This window comes from Chiloscyllium plagiosum, unplaced genomic scaffold (assembly GCF_037043375.1).
Source record: "Chiloscyllium plagiosum isolate Xiang-an unplaced genomic scaffold, Cpla_swu_hap1 HiC_scaffold_24, whole genome shotgun sequence".
In the NCBI taxonomy this organism is placed as follows: Eukaryota; Metazoa; Chordata; class Chondrichthyes; order Orectolobiformes; family Hemiscylliidae; genus Chiloscyllium; species Chiloscyllium plagiosum.
In genome coordinates this window covers 23,389,154-23,413,230 of record NW_028270162.1, presented here as the reverse complement: position 1 = coordinate 23,413,230, position 24,077 = coordinate 23,389,154, and the positions used below count along the sequence as shown (strand labels likewise).

The following is a 24,077-nucleotide window of genomic DNA, read 5'->3' as shown; positions in this document are numbered from 1 at the left end:
TTTGTAGGTGAGTATCCCACATATGGGAACATTGCAGGCACCAGTACACCCAAGTGCAATGGGATAGCCTCGTTCTGACAGAACCACCTTCATGATCAGTTCTCTCCCCTGCCAAGTATGTAGTAAACTGCCTTGTTACTTAGGTTCACCAATCAGCTATTCCACTTGTCAAACTCCTGAAATGTGCTGGTGTCCTCGTACAAAACATGATCTTACACTCTATTTTCTTAGTACGATAATCGAAGTAATACCAAATATAAAATCGCAATGATAATGTTATTCTATTAACAAGCATTTATACTCTTGAGTGGTGGTTATCTGGAAAGTCACACTTCTGTGAGCTTATTTCTGATAAAACACAATGTTCTCTCTCTATTATGTTGCATATGTGAATATATTCTTTCAGGATAGACATCTTATATCCACTGAAATTGTTTAATTTAGATAATTACTCTTCAATGAATTATACTACGCATTTAATTGCAGAATATTCTCAGTATAAGGCCCTGCAGTTGAAAACAATCCCTACCTGTTGAAGAGATTGTTCCTGCTGACCATCCTAAGGAATCCTGTTGGATCAGTGATGGAAGTCAGTTTATTGTTCATCTCTTCAAAATGTTGGTCAAGAAGATCTCCAGCCTCACTCTCTGTCTCGCTATTCGAACACATCCTACTGAAAGAAAAATCCCAACCACGTCATTGCAAATGAGCTTCGAGCTCCTAGATATTCTTTACAAAACTAAAACACAGAGAAAAACTTGAAAATTTTGAATTAAGAAAAATTTCCTGAAATTCATGACAGTTATATATCATAGCTGCTCACTTACCATTTAAATACCATTTAAATCTACTATCTTCTTCACCATAAAATTAAAAGACAACATTGTCAGGCTAACAATATCAATGATTCCTATGCATAGGGGTACTAAAGTATATTGTGTGGCTATGATGTAGCTGAAAGCAACTTACAACTGGGAAGCCGACTTGCAAACAGTGACCTTATGCTTAATATATATATACATAGTTCAATTAAAATTCTCATAACATAAAAGTAATCTTAGAAATTATAAACTTCCATTAATAATATACTTGACAAAGCTCCCTAAATCTCTCTTAACTAAATGCTGGAGGGATTGCATTATTTTCAGGGTAAGTTTGCAATTGGACAGCTATAATGATCACGTATGTACTCAATCACTTACTACAAATTAATTGTTTCAGTAATGTGTAACAAATTGGAACAGCTGACTCTTCACTTTTTAAAAAAGCATTTACAACAAATTGTTAGCAGGAGTATTTCCAGATCTGTGTAATGTTAAACATGTGCAAAAAGCAACAATTTTCAGTGAGACTGGGAATGTTCATTACTTGCCCTCTCTTTTGCGGACTTTATTCCATTTAACGAAGTCTGTAGAGACTCAAGCACCATGGCCAAGTCTGCCTATGTTTACATGTGTTTGCATCTGTTGTTTTATGTGCGTAAATGCACTGGTATATGTTTGTTTGCATGTGCTTACATACATACATAGGCCAGCCAATAATAACTGCTGCATATGCCAGCTGCCATTTCTCAAATACAGGGACACAATTCAGCAAACTGTTAGACAAACACAAATAAAAGGTCAAGTTCACATTTTGAAAGGTGCTGACCCAGATAACAATGCACTTCCAAAATAAAAACTTTCAAAACGCCCACTATTTGTTAACATTGGCTTTTCTGCTTATTCAAACATCTCGAGGGATATAGCCAGAGAAGTTCAAGAGGGAAAAGGCTTCACTTGATTCTATTAAACAACATCATCAGTTTAGCTTAAATACAAGCCAGATAGTACCGATCAGATCACCATAGTTTTCTTTCTTACTTTCCTCCTTTTCCCTAAGGTATCAACATCAGGTAATGTAAAGGACAGAGGCAGGCAGGGATTCAGAGGTGGAACTAGGGAATCTTTGTGATGATCACATGGGGGTGGACTAACAGGAGGTTGTCACCAGTCAGGTTGAGACTGACACAGTGAGCTAGAAGGAAAGAACATTTTTCAATGTGACTCGGAGGTTTGAAAATGGTTACAACCTCTTAGTAAACTGCGTAAGGTGAAGGGAAGACCTATTACAGCGAAGGGAAAGGATCAGGCATTACAGCCCCATAGCTCACAACCTCAAAATCTCAGCTGGTAACTACACTTGGGAAGCTCTAGGTTAAATGTGTGAATCTTGTGGTTCAATCAGGTTTAAATGACAGATAAATAAGATGTCAACTAGACAGGGGATGGAACGTCTTCAATTCAACTTCCCAGCTCAGCCAACATACCCACAACCACGGCAATTGGGCACCTGAGCTACAAACCTTGGACAGACAAATAAGTTTGTCAACACGGGGTTTAAAAGCCAGAGAATGCCAAAATACTCAGCATCTGAACTTGCAAGCATTTTAAAAAAAATTTCTTTCAAATTTTCAGCTTCTGAAGTAATTTACCTTGGTATTACTGCCAACACAGATTTCGTGTGAGGTTAAAAAACAGAGATAGAACTTGGTGTCAGAAGCCTACATGTGGAACTTGCCCAATATCTGTGATAATGCTGTCAGACTGTATGGAATAAAAGAGGAAGATACAGGCCCAAAGATAGAGCATTGGGGATTCCAAAACTGAGACTGAAGGGGAAGTCATTGCTGGAATTAGACTCGATTCTAACAGATAATTGACTTGGACAACACAGAGGCATTAGGGGAGAATGACTTAGTTGATGACATCAGAGGTTGCAGAGGTCAAGGATGGATAGTGCATCCCAGTCAAAAAGGATGTCGTCTGTGGCTTTGCTTACAGCTGTTTCAGTGCTGCGTCAGAGTAGATACCTATTTAAAGAAATTAGAACACAGATTTGGGAGGCAACAACCTATTCAAGGTCTTTGAAGTGAAAAAGGAGGTTTGAGATGAGGCAGGCAACAGCCTGCAAAGACAGGCATGTTTTTTAAAGAAGGGGTGGCTGTGGCAGTTTTGAACCTCAGGGGACATTGCATGATGGAACCATTGACTACAACAGCTAACATGGAGACTGAGAACTTATCTTGGTTGGTCACCAATTTAGTCCAAAACAAATGTACCTTGAGGTATGCTAACGGAATATGCAATTGTGTGCTGTTCCAAAATATATCATACTCCAACTTAAAATATGTTTGTCATTTATCTACTTTTCACTAAGTGAACTGCATCTCACCACAGCTGCAACATATCACAATCTGATGCCTCACATTAGGCAACTCTGAAGAGCAAAAAATAAAAAATAAATGGGACTATCGACCAATTGTTTATTTATACATTTTACTTTATACAGTTTTCACATCTGTTGGACTCTAAAACTGGCTCACAGATGAACTTCCAATGGCCATTTCAGGGTTGTCAATCAAGCTTGGCATGAGCACATGGGCCTAACAGCTGTACTAGAATCCTGTGAAAATACCAAATTAATCAATTAGTCATTACTTGAAAGGTCACTCGAAGTTTAGTATAATTAAACACATACAGTTAGCCAGACTGTAATGCTTGTTTTGCAAAAATTAAAAGAAAAACTTCCAAACAACGAAAATATTTTTAAATTGTTTCTTGGAATGTAGGCACCAATGGCGAGGCCAACATTTGCTGTCCATCACTACTTGCCGTTGAGGGGGTGGTGTTGATCCATATACTTAAATTAATACAGTCCAGCTGGTACAAGTACACCCACAATGCTTCTGGGATCAGTGCTCCAGGATTTTGATTTAGCAAAGAAGTGGCAATATAGCTCCAAGCCAGGATAGCATGTGGTTTGAAGTATATATCTGCTGTATGTATCCTTCTAATATGGTAGGAGTTGGAACGTGCTGTCAAAGGAGCCTTGGTCAGTTGCTGTAGTGCACTTGATATACTAAACACTGTTACCATTGTGGATAGTGGTGGAGTTAAATAATCTTTAGGTGCGTCAGTGGGAATGCCAAGTAAGCAGGATGCTTAGTTTTAGTTTGTTTGATGTCAGCTTCTTGTGTTGCTGGAGCTGAACTCATCCAGGCAAGTCGAGATAGTTCTATCATACCCTTGACTTCTGCTAAAGTAACTGCACAGAGGCTGGTATCCCATCACCAAGTCCCCCTTTATTTACTTGTGCACAGTACACTGGCTGTGGCCAGTCAGCTCAGAGTCAGTTGCCTGAACTGAGAAGACTCTAATCTCCTGGTCATTTTTTTTAGCCAGCTCAGAGTCAGTCCCCAGTTTTTGCTTAGAAGATTCTAATTTCCTATTTTTTTTAAAACCCTCACACTACCACTGAACAGAGATAGTGCTTATTCCTCCCCAGCACTCTACAAGTCCACACCGACCCTACAAAGTGTGTGTGTAGGTGTAGGAGACAGTGAAGAACAACTTGTGCAGAAAACTTTATTGACATTCCACCACCACGGAGAAAATAAAACACCTGAGTGGCCAGTTACAAGCAGGAAAATCATCCTGATGAAGGGGTCTGGCCCGAAACGTCGATTTTCCTGCTCCTCAGATGTTTCCTGACCTGCTGTGTTTTTCCAGCAGCACAATCTCAACTCTGATCTCCAGCATCTGCAGGCCTCACTGTCTCCTAGTTACAAGCAGTGCCCTTCTCATCAAAGAGGAATGCCTAAGAAATTGAAAACATGAAGGGGAGGGCAGGGATTAAATCAAAATAGAAGTGAGGGGAAAATAAAAGTCTCCACGCCCCAATTGGTCAGCCAGGGCTTTCCTGATTGATTGGGGTTGTTAACCCGGGGCCAACGAGTCAATTTCATTCACTACATCTGCCTTGCAGAAGTGGACAGGTTTTATAGAGACTGGAGCTGTGTTACTTGCTTCAGAGTTCTGAATTGCTGACCTGCTTTTATCATCACAGCATTTATATAGAGTCATAGAGTCGTACAGCATGGAAACAGACCCTTCAGTCCAACCTGTCCATGCTGACCAGATATCCCAACCCAATCTAGTCCCAACTGCCAGCACCTGGCCCATAACCCTCCAAACCCTTCCTATTCATATACTCATCCAAATGCCTTTTAAATGTTGCAATTGTACCAGCCTCCACCACATCCTCTGGCAGCTCATTCCATACACGTAGGAGTAGGAAAAACACTAGAATCTATTATAAAGGATGTGACTACTGAATACTTAGAAACTAACTATCTGTTTGAACAGAATCAGTGCAGATTTATGAAATGAAAATTATGTTTATTATATGTCAGAAATTGGGGTGCCATTTAAAACAGTGTTCTCTTAGTATTATATATTTATTGTTTCCTGAGTGGCATAAGATCTCTATGTTACATTCTAGGCTAAAATTTAAAACAAATGGTTTTGCAGTTGCCTACTGTAAATGCAGTAATTTTGAAAATAAGATTCATTTGTTCTCAGAAGGAATGCATACTAACTTTTAAATGGAATTGGGCAAGGGGTTAGTGTTCATCATGGCAACATGAGCAGCTGCCCATATTCATTAGTCAAGATGGTTCAGATGTTGTGAAACTTGAAAGAGTTCAGAAAAGATTTACAAGGATGTTGCCAAGGTTGGAGGATTTGAGCTATAGGGAGAGGCTGAATAGGCTGGGGCTGTATTCCCTGGAGCGTCGGAGGTAGAGGGGTTACCTTATATAGGTTTACAAAATTATGAGGGGCATGGAGAGGATAAATAGACAAAGTCTTTTCCCTGGGGTCAGGGAGTCCAGAACTAGAGGGCATAGGTTTAGGATGAGAGGGGAAAGATATAAAAGAGACCTAAGGGGCAACTTTTTCACACAGAGGGTGGTACGTATAGTTGGTCCAATCCAGTTTCTGTTCAATGGTAACTGCCAGGATGTTAATAGAGGAATTCAGTGATGGAAATGCCATTGCATCTTAAGGGAGGATGGTTAGATTTTATCTTCTTTTCCAGACTCGTGTGAACATTAGAAATAGGAGTAGCAGGTGGTCATTCAGCCCCTCAGGTATGCTCTGTTTTTTCAATAAATTCATAGCTTATCTGCCCCAACGTTCAACATTTTTTAATCCTCACAGTCCTCAGCTCGCCAATGTTACAAAATTATATCTAGAGACTCTTTACATATTTGCAGCGATCTAAGCTTCACAATTTTCTAGTGTAGAGAATTCCAGATATTCACCACTCTCCAAGAGATGAGGCTCTTTCGCATCTCAGTATTAAATGAGTATCCTCTGGTTCTGAAACTATGTCCCCTAGATTGACATTCTATTATTGCTGGAAACATCTTAACATCTACCTTGTCAAGCCCCTTCAGAATCTTGGATGTTTCCACAAGATTAATCATCAGTGTTTGAAAGAATGAGGGTAAAGGCCTAAATTCTTTAGCTGTTGTTGATCCCTTCACCCCAGGAATGAGCCTTGTCTATCTTTTTTAACTGCTTCCGATGCCTATGTGTCTTTTCTTCATTACAGGGTCCAAAATTGCCCACAATACTCCAGGTGCAGCCTCATCAGCACCCCGTACAGATGTAAGAAGTTTTAATGGTTTGGGTCCAATGACTCTTCAAAATGCCATAGGTGCTGCCAGATTTGCTGAGATTTACATTTTTGTATTTAATCTCCAACATCCGCAATTCTTTAGTTTTTTTTTGTAATAAGACCTTCCTATTTTTAAACTCCAAACCCTGGCAATAAGCCAAAATTCTAGTTACTTAATTACATGCTAACTTTTTATATTCCATGCAGAAGAACAGCCAGATTCTTTGTTGCTCATTTTTTAAAGTTTCTCTCCATTTAAACAATAGTCTACCTTTTGATTAGAATTAAAATCCCTACAGTGTGGAAACAGGCCCTTCAGCCCAACAGTCCACACCGACCCTCCAAAGTGTAACTCACCCTGACCCATTGCCATACCCTATATTTACCCCTGACTAAGGCATAAAGCCTCCACATCCCTGAACACTATGGGCAGTTTAGAATGGCCAATTCACCTGACTGGCACATCTTTAGATTGTGGAAGGAAATCAGAGCACCCGGAGAAAACCCATGCAGACATGGGGAGAATGTGAAAACTCTACACAAGCAATTGTCCAAGGCTGGAATCGAACCCAGGTCCCTGGCACTGTGAGGCAACAGTGCTAACTACCGAGCCACCGTGCCACCCCTTCCTTTCTTTCAAAGTTCATTACATATTGATTTACATATTTTTAAACTCCCTCTGTCAGGTTTTGACATTCGACTCAACCTATCTGTAACTACTTGAAGATTTCTTTTGTCCTCATCACAACATAGTCTCCCAATTATTCTTGTAACATCTGCAAATTTGGATACATTATACTCTGCCACCTTCCTACACCTCATTAATATGGATAGCAAATCATTGGGGCATCAGGGTCTAATCCTTATGGCAATCCAATAACCATTTCTTTCAAACCTGAAAAAGATCAATTATTCATAATTCTGCCTTCCACATTTATCAATCCTCATTGCACGCTAATATATTGCTGCCAATTCCATGAGCCCCCAACTTGAGCTTTAGGGAGAGGCTTTTACCTCGCTCCTTTCTGAATTCTTTTGAGAAATCCAAACACATCTACCAGTATTCTTTTATCAACTTTACATGTTGTTCCCAAAGAACTCCAGCAGAGTTATTAAACATGAATTTGCTTTCACAAAACCATATTCACTCTGTTTGATTGTGTTGAGCTTGGTCTTGCTGCATATAGACATGGGCAGCTTCATTGAGGTACTACGAATAGAAGTGAACATTGTGTAATCATCAATGAACAAAAGTTGATCCTTAGGTCCCCTTTATATCTTTCCTCTCTCACCTTAAACCTATGTCATCTAGTTTTGGACTCTACCACCCCTATTTACCCCTTGCCTATTTCCCTGATCCACATCTCTCATAATTTTAGAAACCTCTATAAGGTCATCCTTCAATCTTCCGATATCCTAGGGAAAGCAGACCCAGTCTATTCAGCCTCTCCCTAAAGCTCAAACCCTGCCACCCTGGCAACATCCTCATAAATCTTTTCTGTGCCCTTTCAAGTTTTACAACATCCTTCCTATAGGAAGGAGACCATAATTACATGCAATACTCCAAAAGTGGCTGAACCATTGCCTTATACAGTCGCAACATGACCTCCCAACTCCTATACCCGATGTACTGCCCAATAAAGACAGTGTATGGAATGAGCTGCCAGAGCAAGTGGTGGAGGTTGGTACAATTTCATTCAAAAGGATGTGGATGGGTACATGAATAGGAAGGATTTAGAGGGATATGTGCCAAATTCTGGCAAATGGGACTAAACTTATATAGGATAGCTGATCGGCATGGACAAGTTGGACCAAAGGTCCTGTTTCCGTACTGTAAATCTCTAGGACTATCTCCACATCTTGACTAATGATGGTGAGAATTTTATTGATGAAGCAGCTGATGATAGTTTGGCCCTGAGGAATTCCTGCAGTGATATCATGGGAATAGATGATTGTCCTCAACCAACCACAACCATCTTCCTTTGTGCTAGATCTGACTCCAAGCTGTGGGGGACTGTTGTGTTTATGTACTGCCTTAGCCTGTATACAATTGTGAATTACATTTGTGAAAAACATTTTTTATTATTTCATATGATGAGGCCACCACTGGCAAGGTCAACAGTTTACCATCTGAGGAGGTGATATTGACCCAACAGTTGTCAACAAGTGCAGCAGATAATGTCTATAATTACGATAATAAGATACCGATCCATTAAATAGCCTTTAGTGATACTGATGGGTGCAATTTTGTTTTGAGGGCTCATATACATAGATCATTAAAACACCATAGACAGGTACAAAAAGAACAATCGAGTAACAGACTGATGGTGTTGCTGTCTAGGAGATAAGGATGCAAGTGATTCTACAGATTTACCTCTTTAGACAACACCTACAATACTCCATTCAGTTATGAGGAGTCCAAGGGTTCAATTTTGAGCTGATTCATATATCCCCAAGTGTAAAAGATTTAGGCTTTACTTGACTACCTTTTAATAAAATATTTTAATATTTCTGCTGGTTGAGAACTTTAGTCAGGCATAATTAAAAAATTAAAGCCACGTCTCTTCAGGGTCAAATTAGGAAATATTTCAATAAGCTGATGATGGTTTCATTTGGAAATCTCTTCTGCAAAGAACAATTTGCACTGAATCAATTGTTCACTTTAAATCCGTGATTAGTAGATTGCTACTGAAGATATTAGGGAACTGGGGCAAAGGTGAGTAAACGTAGTCAGCCAGGGATCTCACTGAATGTGGAGCAAGCTTGAAGGGTTAAATGGCCTGCTCTTCTTCTGTCTCCAGTGTGCTGAAAACTCTACACTTCTTTGAATATCTGTTCAATAAATGTGTTGAAAAGTTCAATGTGATTTAAAATCTGCTAATTCATTCTATTCCTAAAATTTAAAACATGATGGAAAGTATTCGAGGGAATGGCAAAGAGAGTTTGGAAACAGTTCAAAAGTGGAACAGAATTAGAAATGGTGCATTGTTTCAAGAAATGCAAAATCCTTATTATACATGTTATTCCATAGTCCTGACGTCCAAATCTAATATTAAAGACAGACATTTCACAACATATGCGTGGGCACATCCTTTCCTGATCTGGCTCCTTATTAGGCTCTGCTGGTTCAGATTAAATGATTGAACAGAATTATCAGTAATGTATAGCACCTTGCATGTGGAGAAACACTGTAAACAGTCTTCACAGAAGAAGGGTGGACACAAAAGAAAGATGAAGAAAGAGCAAGAGAAGTTACCAAAGGCACAACCAAACTGACTTTAAAGGAGGCTTTGAATGGCAATAAACAAGCTTTTTGATTTAATTTATTATTGTCACATGTACCTAGAGAGTGAAAAGTTTTGTTTGCATGCAATACAGGCAGGTCACAGCATACACCAAGTGCACGAGGGTAATAGAACAGAATGAGGAATATAATGTTACTGCTGCAGAGGAGGTGTACAAAGAGAGGGGTAGAAGTGACACTGCAGAGAAGTGTGGAAATGCAGACATGGCTAAAAATGAAGCCGAAACACCAGGAAAAGTACAAAAAAAAGAGGTCAAGTGGAGAGTTGGAGCAATGGAGAGGTTTGAAAACAAAATGAAAAAGTAATTGTATTTTAAGACCAGGACTGCACAGATTGGTGATAACAAAATTGAAAGGTGTGCAAGCTATACTTTTTTAAATGGGAAAAGTAAGCAGCAGAGATTTGAATAAATTAGGAGTTTATATCCTGGGTAATCCAAGATGGAGGACAGGAAAAACTTCTGGCTGTAACAGCTGCTCCTTTTTTGAAGGTATGTTAGGTGCTGGAGGTGATTTCCTCGAATTCCAGGAGCAGCAATTACTGTTTTATATGCTGTTGCATTGTTTTGGAACTTTGGAAAAAAAAATAAAAATACAATAGCAGTTTTAAAAGGGAGAAGAACAGACAAAGAAAGCACATGGTGAGGACAGTGCAGGAGAGAGAGAGAGAGAGAGAGAGAGAGAGAGAAGAGAGAGAGAACCTGCACAGTTACTGCCTTTGCTGTTTTGAATTCATGTAACGCTGGACATCGGAGTGCGTCTGGGAAAATTAACAAACAGTGAAATTCACAACTAATCTTGGAGGAACCTGTTTGGGCGAAGTTCACAGCACAGAATCAGAGAAGTTAATTGTTGTTTTAAGTGTATCCAACAGAAAGGCTGCAGTAATGATTAGAGTGGGTTCTTTCTTGATTATATGTTTTTGGAGATATGTCTCTTGATTAAACTTAAAATATAAGCCATAACTATTAATTTAACCTGGGGCAGTGTTTTATAGAGGAATAAGACGGTGTTATTTTCTGGGTCTGTAGATTGTGAAGGAGCAAAAATGGCCTTTAGTACAGTGATATGTACTTCTTGTCAGATGTGGGGGTTTAAAGAGAGTTTAAGGGTTACTGTGGATTATATCTGCCATAAATGCTGTTGGATGGGAATCTTATCAGATCGAATGGATCGGTTGGAGAGACAGTTAGAAGCAATGAGGAATTTGCAACAGCAACAGTATGTGATGGATGACAATTATAGGAAAGAGGGAAAGTCTCAGATACAGTCACATAAATGGGTTAACTTCAGGAAAGGTAAGAGAGGTAGGCACCTAGTGCAGGAGTCTTTTGTGGATATACCCATTTCAAACAGGTATGCTGTTTTCGAAAATGTAGGGGGTGATGGATTCTCAGGGGAACGTAGCACGAACAACCAAGTTTCTGGTATTGAGACTGGCTCTAATGCAACGAGGGGTACGTAGGCTTCCAAGAGATCAATTGTGTTAGGGGATTCTGTAGTCGGAGGGAGACAGACGTTTCTGTGGCCAGCAGCGAAAAAGCAGAATGGTGTGTTGCTCCCTGGTGCCAGGATCAAGGATGTCTCAGAGAAGGTGCAGAATGTTCTCACGGGGGAGAGGGGCCAGTAAGAAGTCATTGTCCACATTAGAACCAATGACATAGGAAGGGAAAAGGTTGAGATTCTGAAGGGAGATTACAGAGAGTTAGGCAGAAATTTAAAAAGGTCCTCGAGAGTAATAATATCTGGATTACTCCCAGTGCTATGAGCTAGTGAGGGCAGGAATAGGAGGATAGAGCAGATGAATGCATGGCTGAGGAGCTGGTGTATGGGAGAAGGATTCACATTTGTGGATCATTGGAATCTCTTTTGGGGTAGGAGTGACCGTACAAGAAGGACGGATTGCACCTAATTTGGAAGGGGACTGCTAGAGCTGCTTGGATTTAAACTAGTAAGGTGGGGGGTGGGATCCAGGGAGATAGTGAGGAAAGAGATCAATCTGAGACTGGTACAGTTGAGAACAGAAGTGAGTCAAACAGTCAGGGCAGGTAGGACTAATATATTAACTGCATTTATTTCAATGCAAGGGGCATAACAGGGAAGGCAGATAAACTCAGGGCATGGTTAGGAACATGGGACTGGGATACCATAGCAATTACAGAAATATGGCTCAGGGATGGGCAGGACTGGCAGCTTAATGTTCCAGGATACAAATGCTACAGGAAGGATAGAAGGGGAGGCAAGAGAGGAGGGAGAGTGGCATTTTTGATAAGGGATAGCATTACAGCTGTGCTGAGGGAGGATATTCCTGGAAATACATCCAGGGAAGTTATTTGGGTGGAACTGAGAAATAAGAAAGTGATGATCACCTTATTGGGATTGTATTATAGATCCCCTAATAGAGGGAAATTGAGAAACAAACTTGTAAGGAGATCTCAGCTATTTGTAAGATTAATAGGGTGGTTATGGTAGGGGATTTTAACTTTCCAAACATAGACTGGGAGTGCCATAGTGTTAAAGGTTTAGATGGAGAGGAATTTCTTAAGTGAGTCCAAGACAATTTTCTGATTCAGTATGTGGATGTATCTACCAGAGGAGGTGCAAAACTTGACCTACTCTTGGGAAATAAGGCAGGGCAGGTGACTGAGGTGTCAGTGGGGGAGCACTTTGGGGCCAGCGATCATAATCTATTAGATTTAAAATAGTGATGGACAAGGATAGACCAGATCTAAAAGTTGAGGTTCTAAATTGGAGATAGGCCAATTTTGACGATATTAGGCAAGAATTTTCGAAAGCTGATTGGAGGCAGATGTTCGCAGGTCAAGTTAGTAAGTTTTCAGATGTCACCAAAATTGGAAGTGTAGTGGACAGCGAAGAGGGTTACCTCAGATTACAACAGGATCTGGACCAGATGGGCCAATGGGCTGAGAAGTGGGCAGTTGGAGTTTAATTCAGGTAAATGTAAGGTGCTGCATTTTTGGAAAGCAAATCTTAGCAGGACTTATACACTTAATGGTAAGGTCCTAGGGAGTGTTGCTGAACAAAGAGACCTTGGAGCGCAGGTTCATAGCTCCTTGAAAGTGGAGTCACAGGTAGATAGGATAGTGAAGGAGGCGCTTGGTATGTTTTCCTTTATTGGTCAGAGTACTGATTACAGAGGTTGGGAGATCATCTTGCGGCTGTACAGGACATTGGAATATTGCATGCAGTTCTGGTCTCCTTCCTATCGGAAAGATGTTGTGAAACTTGAAAGGGTTCAGAAAAGGTTTACAAGGATGTTGCCAGGGTTGGAGGATTTGAGCTAAAGGGAGAGGCTGAACAGGCTGGGGCTGTTTTCCCTGGAGCGTCGGAGGCTAAGGGGTGACCTTACAGAGGTTTACAAAATTATGAGAGGCATGGATAGGGTAAATAGGCAAAGTCTTTTCCCTGGGGTCGGGGAGTCCAGAATTAAAGGGCATAGGTTTAGGGTGAGAGGGGAAAGATATAAAAGAGACCTAAGGGACAACTTTTTCACACAGAGAGTGGTACGTGTATAGAATGAGCTGCCAGAGGAAGTGGTGGAGGCTGGTACAATTGCAACATTTAAGAGGAATTTGGATGGGTATATGAATAGGAAGGGTTTTGAGGGATATGGGCCGTGTGCTGGCAGGTGGACTAGATTGGGTTGGGATATCTGGTCAGCATGGACGGGTTGGACCGAAGGGTCTGTTTCCATGCTGTACATCTCTATGATTCTATGACTCTATACAGAGTGCAGTTAAATGATGACAAATGTTTAGGTGAGAGTTTCCGTGGCAGTGGGGATTAAATAGTGACTTGTCAAAGTTTAAAGATGGAAGTAAGCAGTCTTGAGACAGGGAAATTAGACTTGTATTTTACAAAACAACATTAAGCCATCAGAAAGTTAACTAAAAGGAAAAACACAAGAATGTGAGACTGGAATCATCAGAAAAATAAAAACTTTAAATCTGTCCGACCTGATGACCTATATTCTAAGGTTCTAAAAGAGATAACTACAGAGATAGTGGCTACACAGTCTATGATTTGCCAAAATTTCCTAAATTCCAAAACAGTCCCAGAAGATTGGAAACAAGAAACAGAAATTGCTGGAAAAGCTCAGCAGGTCTGGCAGCATCTGTGGAGAGAAATCAGAGCTAATGTTTCAGATCTAGTGACACTTTTACAGAACTGAGATTGGAAGTTAACTAATGTAACATCACTATTCAAGAAAGGAAGGAGAGAGAAAATGGTTTAACTACAGGCCAGTTAACTTGACATGAGTCATCAAGTGCTGGATCTTATTAATAAGGAGCTCTTAACCACAGCACTTAGAAAATCATACATTTTTAAAATAAAATCAACATGAGTTTACAAAAGCAAACAAATATGTAAGAATTTTTAAATTTTTACTTGTACAGTAGAAAAATGAGATGTAGTCTACCTGGGTTTCCAAAAGGCATTTGACAAAAGGTTAAAAAGACAGGATACACATTCATGAAGCTGGGTTGATGTATGAACGTGGATAGAGGATTAGTTAACAGACAGAAAGCAGAGTAGGGATAAATGGGCATTTTCATGCTGGCAGGCTGTGACTAGTGGAATGCTATAAGGCTCACTGTGAAGCCTCAGCTGTTTACTTTTGAAATGAATCAGATGAACAGAGTAAAGTGTTTATGTTTGCTGACAACAGCAAGATAGATTGGCATGCAAGTCACACCAATAACACAGGAGGGTACAAACAGTTACAGAGGGGTTAAGTTAATGGCAACAAGTCACATGGTAAGGAATCAGATGGAGTATTAGGTGGGGAAGTATAAGATTATTCACTTTGGTCATAAGAAAAGCAGAAAACTTTAAAGGATGTAACTTGTAAACATCAATGCTCAGAGAAACTTCCGTGTAACATTAGAAAGAATGCAAAATATTAGCATGTAGGAACAGAAAATAATGAGAAAAGCAAATGGTATGTTGGTCTTTATTGAAAAGGGACGGGCGTACATGAATAAGTCTTGCTACAGTTGCATTGGGCTTTCTGACAAACCTGGAATACCGTAAGCAATAACAGTCTCCATGTTGAAGGAAGAATATATTTGCATTGGAGATGCAATGAAGGTTCAGTAGATCACACTTGGCCTGGGATGACATAGTTGTCCCATGCTGACAGTTTGAGCAAATTAAGTTTAACCCTCTGGGGTTGAGAAGAATGCAAGGTGATGTCATTGAAACAGTCAAGATTTTAAAAAAAATGACAAAGTCAATACTGAGACATTGTTCTAGATTCCTCAGTTAGGAAAAGCAAAGGGCACAGTTTGTGGACAAGAAGCCAATCAATTAGGACTGAGATGAGGAGAAATTCCTTCACTCAAAACATTGTGAATGTTCAGAACTCTGAATGCCAGAGGGTTATGTGTGTGCCATAATTTAGTATACTGGGTGGAGACAGAAAGAGTTTGGTCTCTCAGGAAAATAAAGGATAATGAGAGCAGACAGGAAAGTCTAGTTGAAACCAATAAGATCAACTATGTTCATTGTGTATGACAGAGCATGCTCAATAGGCTACATGATCTTTTCTTTCTTATGTTCTTAAGTTATGAAAGCTTCACAATTATTGTTAGGGACAGATGAGGAAAAGAATAATAGATCTTCATTGAAATCACACACTCAAGATGTCCTGAGGTTGTGGTCATTAAAGGCATTTCATAAATGCAATTCTTCCTACTTCCTTTTAGTCATAGGGAACTGATTTACAAATGTGGTTTAACAATAGCAATGGCTCTGATTGAAAGCACGTTCTTTGAAGACCATATATTCATCTTTTGAAAATCCAACCCACTCCCAAGATTCCCTCATTCCAATTTAGGTCTTTAATCTAGTTTCCGTATAGTTTTCATCGATTCATACAGCTTTAATATAGTTTTCCCCTCATCTCTAATTGCAGAGTCTCAAAGTGCAATTTTGAAACCAAATCCACTGTTCCTTCACTAGTTGTTGGAAACACTTCATACGAGCATACATGCATGGTATTTTTTAAGCACACACCAAAAACTTTACAATGAAGCTAACCTAAATCAAAACCATAACTGTGCTCATGCTGAGTTCTTGTAAGGTCATTTTGTATGTGTCAACAGTAAATTTATTGAGAAATTTATTAATTGAGGGACTATTTATTTTCCCCAAAAATGTAACATCCTGGACTTGAACACGTAACTGGTTGTTTCCTGAAGCTTAAATCTTGACTTAACTGTATCACGATGCAAGGGTTTATTTGAAAAGGAGACTGGCCAGCTTCTAGAGTGCATTCGCTAACACAAATCCCACCATACATGAAGCACTCTTGCATATAATATCAGTGATCAATGTGAAAATGAAATTTCAGAGATAAGGTTTGCAAAACGAAAGGGAAAATTCAGCAATAGCTCAGTTTTTGTTGGTATGGATCACTCAGCATGACAGTTTGTTCAATGCTTTTCCTCAATTTTCAGCTTAAAATTTCCAATGATAATTGCTGGAAATGAGAGCTGATATTGGGGTATCCGAAACCTCAGTGATTGACAGGACACCAGTCTGGATCTTTAATCAATAGGTTTGAAGGATGGAGAAAAAGAAACATGAACGGTAGAAAATAAAATAAACGTGAATTCAAATTAGGTGCAAAAAAAAAAGGAACCTTCTAGGAGTGCAGAGATTCTGTTTGGTAGTGGAGCCCATTTGTCCTGGAGGTTTGGTCAGCTGACACCAGGGCCATCCATATCTGAATGAGCTAGACATGCCAAGAGTCTTCGTGCCAGCTGCAACTTGACCCTCCACAGCGTGGACGCCTAAGGTCAGAGGAGTTGGATGGGTGGGTGGGGGAGGGGGAGGTGGTGGTGGTGGTGGTAGTGGTAGTGTGGGGTTGAGGGCCCAGTCATCTTCTGAATGTCCTAAGAGGGGAGCTCTGAAGGGACTGCATGTGGTTCCTCCTCCAGCGGGGTGGTAACTCTTAGTAAGCACATCAACTCTCATGCAGCATGAAATAGACTCGCGAACACAAATTACACTTTGTAATTAGATCCATGCTTAACCTAACACCAATGTACCTTTTGTCTTTCAAACTAGCCACTCAACTTATTGCAATTTTAGCGTTTTCTCATTCTCTTGTGGGATGTGACGTGACTGGCCAGCATTTGTTACCCATCCTTAGCTGCCCTTGACGAGGTGATGGTGGTGAGCTGCTTTCTTGAACATTCTGCTGTAGGCACATCTATATTACTGATAGGGAGAGAATTCCAGAATTTTGATCCAGCAACACTTAAGGAACAGTGATGTATTTCCAAGTCAGGATGGTGAGTGGCTTGGATGGGAACTTGTAGCTTCTGGTGTCCCTCTGTATCTGCTGCCTTTCTCCTTCAATTTGGAAAAGGTCCTGGGTTTGGACAGGGCAGTTTAAGGATCTTTGGCAAATTTCTGTCGTGCATCGTGTAGATAGTACTCATTGCTGCTACTGAGAATTAGTGGTGGAGGGAGTGGATGCTTGTGGATGTAATGCCAATCAAGTGGGGTGCTTTGTCCTGGATGGTGCCAAATTGCATAAGTTTTGTTGGAGCTGCACCCATCTAGGGAAGTGTAAAGTATTCCATCGCACTTCTCACTTGTGCATTGTAGATAGTGGACAGGCTTTGGGGAGTCAGGTGATGAGTTACTTGCTGCAGTGTTCCTAGCCTCAACCTGCTCTTTTAGACTTTGTATTTTAACAGCAAGTCCAGTTGAGTCACTAGTAACCCTCAGGATGTTGATAGTGGGAATTCAGCAATATTAAGGTCATTGAATGTCAAGGGGTAATGGTTAGATTATCTCTTATTGGAGCCGGTCATCACCTGACATTTGTGTCGTTATTTGTCAGCCCAAGTATGGATATTGTCCAGATCTTGTTGCATTTGAAGATGGATTGCTTCAATATCTGAGGAGTCATAAATGGTGCTAAACATTATGCAATCACCAGCAAATGTCCCCATTTCTGATCTTACAGTGGACTGAAGGTCATTGATGAAGCAGCTGGAGATGTTTGGGCCTCGGACACTATCTCGAGCTACTCCTGCAGAAGTCTGATCTGTCAAATAATTTAATGTGCACCTGATCACTACAATTCCTTAATGATCAAACTCTTAATTTTGGTTATTTTGCAAAATTAGCAACTAGCAATTAGGCCGATTGCTTTCACCCAATACTACAATAATGAAATTCAACAGTTGAGTCAATCCCTTACCAGTTGCACCAAGGTACTGGTAGCAGCGTGTTATATCGAATCTGCTGCTCCAGATGAAGTATAAAAAAGGGTAAGGAGTTAGGAATGGGACGGAGCATTGTAGAAAAATATAAATCTGGCTCATTTCCTGCTTGCAAAGCCTTTACAAATCCAAGCAGGAACTCTGATCCTATTCTGTAATCTTAATGTGCTTTCCTTGTAAGTGGAGAATCCTGAGAAGAGGAGATAATAGCAGCGATGTCCCACAAACAGTATGAAATTATTGACACACCTGCCTGAATTGTCATTCTCAAGGCAAGCCTGCCTGAAGAGAAAGTGTTTCGAAAGACAGGAATCTCATCCCAGGTGTGTAGAAATGGTTTGATTCCACACCAAGAAAGACAATCAATCAATAATAACATGTCACTTCTTGAAATAAAAACTTACTTTTTTGACAGACCAAGAAAAGGTTCAGTCATTGAGCTACTTATCGATCAAATGCAGAAGCTCATTATCGATATAAATAAACAACGTGGAATTGATAGAAGACATTAGAGAGCCAGTGTTGTTAATCAAGCAATATTTTTCCTGGGGCTCAGCTGTCTCAACAATCAAATGGATGCCTGAGCTCTCAGCCATTCTTCAAAGATTCTTGTGAATCAAGTAAATTCTCTACCTGAGGGGTTGTGGACAATCAGTTATATACAAGACTGAGATTAAAGGATAAGGGTGGGAAATGAATTTGAGTTCAAATGTCAGCCATAATAGCACTGAATGGCAGGGAAAACTTATAAAGTCATCGAGATGTAAAGCATAGAAACAGATCCTTCAGTCCAACTCATCCATGCTGACCAGATATCGCAACCCAATCTAGTCCCACCTGCCAGCACCTGGCTCATATCCCTCAAAACCTTTCTTATTCATATACCCATCCAGATGCCTTTTAAATGTGGCAATTGTACCAGCCTCCACCACATCCTCTGGCAGCTTATTCCATCCATGTACCACCCTCTGCGTGAAAAAGTTGCCCCTTAGGTCTCTTATATATCTTTCCCCACTCACCCTAAATCTATGCCCTCTAGTTCTGGACTCCCCAACCCCAGGGAAAAGACTTTGTTTATTTACCCTATACATGCCTCTCATGATTTTATAAACCTCTATAAGGTCACCCCTCAGCCTCCGACGCTCCAGGGAAAACAGCCCCAGCCTGTTCAGCCTCTCCCTATAGCTCAAATCCTCCAACCCTGGCAACATCTTTGTAAATCTTTTCTGGACCCTTTCAAGTTTCACAACATCCTTCTGATAGGAAGGAGACCAGAATTGCACGCAATATTCCAACAGTGGCCTAACCAATATCCTGTATAGCCGCAACATGACCTCCCAACTCCTGTACTCAATACTCTGACCAATAAAGGAAAGCATACCAAACGCCTTCTTCACTATCCTATCTACCTGTGACTCCACTTTCAAGGAGCTATGAACCTGCACTCCAAGGTCTCTTTGTTCAGCAACATTCCCGAGGACCTTACCATTGAGTGTATACATCCTGCTAAGATTTGCTTTCCTAAAATGCAGCACATCGCATTTATCTAAATTAAACTCCATCTGACTCTTCTCAGCCCATTGGCCTATCTGATCAAGATCCTGTTGTAATCTGCGGTAACCTTCTTTGCTGTCCACTACACCTCCAATTTTAATGTCATCTGCAAACTTACTAACTATACCTCTTAAGCTCACAACTAAATCATTTATATAAATGATGAAAAGTAGTGGACCCAGCACTTGAGGAACTGTGTGGTCCACTTCTGAAGTTACTTATTTTCTGAATATTTTCTGAAAACCAAGTATTAACAATGAGGCAACAGTTCAGGCATGTTGTTAAAGTTGAAGTTGAAACTCTAAATCCATGGCCAGATAGCTGTGCCTTAATTTTATGATCATTTTCATGAGCGATTTGGGGAGGCTGGGGGGGCTCATTGCTTGTTTCTCTGTGTGCAAATGTAATTGCAGATGGCAGCAGATGGCGTACTGACGGCAATATAAAAACAGCTACGTAGCACCTTTAGCAAGTCAACATCTTAACATCTCAGCATCACATTTACGATTGTTAAACAAAAGCAACACCAAGCCCCACAAGGATGTTTTAGGATAGTGGAAGGTTTTAAAGAGTGTCTTAAAGGAAAGAGGTAAAGAGCTGAATTAAGCAGGAAATTTCAGAACTTAAGGCCTATGCTGCTAAAGGTACAGCCATTAATGATGGAGCAATTAAAATTAGGGCTGCAGAAGACACCAGAAAATAAATGGGAGATCTCAGTGGGTTGCAGAACTTGAGGAGTTTGCAGAGATAGGAACAGGAGGGGCCACAGAGGGACATGAAAACAAGGGTGAAAATTCTAAAGGCGATAATGTAGGTCAGTGAGTACAGAGATAATCAGTGAATAGATCTGGGGTGTGAATCAGGTTTTAGCCAGCTGGGTGTTGATAGCTTGCCACATGCATAGGCAGGAAACATATGATTCAACTGACTTAGACATCTTGATAACAATAGGGTGCATTTTTGCCTATTCAATATGTCCTATACTTGAATTTTAAAGGTCTCTAACAACAGCCTAGCAAATTTTACATGCAGTGAATTATCTGGCAACCTCGAGAAAAGCTAGATAGTTATATTATTGCCTGTCCACCGCCCATTTCTAACAGTGTACATATTTGACCTTTAAGTCAGTGCTGTACAGCAGGTAGGTACAATCACTGAACCAGATCAAATAGGCTTTTAATTTGTGTGGCCTGAAAGCCAGCCAAAATTACAGACATAAATTTCCTTCTCTCTGAAAGGGATCTCATGTGAAATGACTACAAGGAATCCGAAATGTTATTCATATGCGGAAGAGAAATAACACACAAAGTTTCTTTAATTTATGACAAAATTGAAAACTTCATTCAGAGGAGTTGGAGGTTGACTCCTGGGGCATGTAAGCATATCATTCATAGTGACGAAAGAGGTAAAGGTTAAAGTAGCTACAGTCTTACCAGACCATAGGGTTGCTGTCTCATTAGAAACAGACAAATGGTGGTGGTTTAAAGTGACGGTCACCATTCCTCAAGTGAGGAAAAGGTTGAAAATGAGAGTCATAGAGATGTACAGCATGGAAACAGACCCTTCGGTTCAACCCATCCATGCCGACCAGATATCCCAACCCAATCTAGTCCCACCTGCCAGCACCCGGCCCATATCCCTCCAAACCCTTCCTATTCATATAACCATCCAAATGCCTCTTAAATATTGCAATTGTACCAGCCTCCAACACTTCCTCTGACAGCTCATTCCATACACGTACCACCCTCTGTGTGAAAAAGTTGTCCCTTAGATCTCTTTTATATCTTTTCCCACTCATCCTAAACCTATGCCCTCTATTTCTGGACTCCCCAACCCCAGGGAAAAGACTGTCGATTTATCCTATCCATGCCCCTCATGATTTTGTAAACCTCCATAAGGTCACCCCTCAACCTCTGACACTCCAGCCTGTTCAGCCTCTCCCTATAGCTCAAATCCTCCAATCCTGGTAACACCCTTGTAAATCTTTTCTGAACCCTTTCAAGTTTCACAACATCTTTCCGATAGGAAGGAGACCAGAAATGCACGCAATATTCCAATAGTGGCCTAACCAATATCCTGTACAACCGCAACATGACCTCCCAACTCCTGTACTCAATACTCTGACCAATAAAGGAAAGCACACCAAATGCCTTCTTCACTATCCTATCTACCTGTGACTCTACTTTCAAGGAGCTATGAACCTGCACTCCAAGGTCTCTTTGCTCAGCAACACAGCTTAGGACCTTACCATTAAGTGTACAAGTCCTGCTAAGATTTGCTTTCCCAAAATGCAGCACCTTACATTTATCTGAATTAAACTCCATCTGCCACTTCTCAGCCCATTGGCCCATCTGGAAGATCCTGTTGTAATCTGAGGTAACCCTCTTCGCTGTCCCCTACACCTCCAATTTTGGTGTCATCTGCAAACCTACTCCTCAGCTGGCGCAGGAATTGAACGAGCTATTGGCATTACTCTGCATCACAAAACAAACTATCCAGCCGACTGAGCGAAACCGACCCCCACGATGGAACAGAAATATTGCAGGGATGCAGCTTAAGGTGAAGCCTAAGGTATGTTCAGTGAAGCCTAAGGTGGAATTTTGGCCCAGACATCAGCCTCTTATTAGCAAGGTAATGTTTCAGATGTGGTGTACATTTCTGACCTAAAACATTTGGCTTAAGGGAATTGCCAGCTCTACAATGTTGCAATGAATGTTTACACAGATACTGGTAATTGGCAGTTGTGATGCATGCTCAGATCTAATCAGTTTGCCATATAAAGGACATCTGAGAAATGTGCACCTTTGTTGCACTGTTACGTAGAGAGTTTAATTATATAACAGCATCAATATGGTGACAATCTATACATCATTTAGTATCCTTCTAGCCATGCCCAACTGAAGGGGTCTCGGGTTTGAGTCATGGTCTGCAGTGAGTTAACTAATCTCAGGCTTAGCAGCTGCTGCAGCACCACAATTAACCTCACTACTCTGAATCAAAGACAGGCAATAAAAATTCTGTGTAATTTCTACTCCCCATCACTATGCAATGGTTCTTATCATGGCCTCCAGCCTGGACAGCTGAGCTCACACATAAGAATGGCCACTTGAATGGAACATCCGGAAGCTGATGTTAAATTGGAAGGCTGACGCTGTGTGTGCAACCATCAAGCATGAGGCAACGGAAAAAGATACAGATAAAATCAACCATGACCAAAAGGCAGTCATTATTCAGGAGCTAAGTTAAGCAGCTGAGCAAGATATGATTTGCAGAAAGTTTAAAAAAACCAAACATACAAAGTCTCACAAATGGTGACTCTCAAAGGTTTAGCTACAGCTGCTAACGGGTAATGATTCTAAATTCCATCACATTTAATAACAAGATGAATAAGTTTTCCTTTAATAACATATGATGAAGGTAAAGTTTATTTAAGTGAAAACTTCACTTTAAAAATTATTCTTATTTTGAGTAATGTGCGTTGTGCTCTGTTGAAGTTGTTTGAATGAATGTAGAGCAGTTCACTTATGAGCTATATATATTCATGAGACAAGAGAAACTGCTCAGTAAAGACAATTTGTTGAAGTTTTTGCCTTGCACTTGTCACGTAAGTAAGCTGTCTGTCCTTATAATTTTGTTGGAAAGCTTTGATAAAATGTCTTTTTCAGCAATACACATTCTGTATTAGCTAATACTACAAAAGAAGCTGTCACATTAGGAGGATTTCACAGCTACTGAAAGTACGGTAAACTGCTTTCAAGTGAATTCCTGTAAATGTCTAAAATTATTTTTGGACAATGTCTTCCATCCTTTTGGTGAAGTATGATTCCACAAACATACCCACCAGCAGCTGATTACATGTTCACTGTCCACGAATGGACACTAACAATTGGTACAAATGTCAACGTTATAGCCATACCTAATCATGTTTCTACCTAGCTTCAATCTCTCATTGTCCAAGACCTCCTCTGCCACCACCTTGACATTCTCATCCAAACCCCTTTCCATAATTTTTTTAAAAATCAATCTTAGGACGTGGGCATCAGTGACAGGGCCAGCGTTTCTCACCCATCCTGAGTTGCCCTTGGGAAGATGGTAGCTGCCTCATGAACTGCTGCAGTCCATGTGCTGTAGTCCACAGTGCTGGCAGGGATAGAAATCCAAGGTTTTGACCTAGTGACAGTGGAGGAACAGTGATTTATTTCTGAATTAGGATGGTGAGTGGCTTGGAGGGGAACTTGCAGGTTCTGGTCTTCCCATGTATCTGTTGCCGTTGTCCTTCAAAATAGAAATAGTCATGGGTTTGGAAGTTGGCAAATTCCTGCAGTGCATCTTGTAAATAGTACATAATCAAGCAGGCTGCTTTGTCCTGGATGGTGTCAACCTTCTTGAGCTTTGTTGAAGCTGCACTTATCCAGGCAAGTTGAGGAATATTCCATTATACTCCTGACTCA

General features: G+C 40.5%; 1 protein-coding gene across 6 annotated transcripts in view; it reads right to left on the bottom strand.

Annotated features, from left to right (window-relative positions):
• Positions 1 to 24,077, bottom strand: part of ttc28 (tetratricopeptide repeat domain 28) — a 774,630-nt gene that overhangs the window by 136,396 nt on the left and 614,157 nt on the right. For 4 of the 6 annotated variants that reach the window (XM_043715612.2, XM_043715614.2, XM_043715617.2 and 1 more), the window contains one exon: positions 530 to 673. In XM_043715612.2, coding sequence (XP_043571547.2) covers positions 530 to 673 — 144 coding nt within the window. The remainder of the gene's footprint in view (positions 1 to 529; positions 674 to 24,077) is intronic. The other 2 variants (XM_043715613.2, XM_043715615.2) reach the window with 1 other exon arrangement.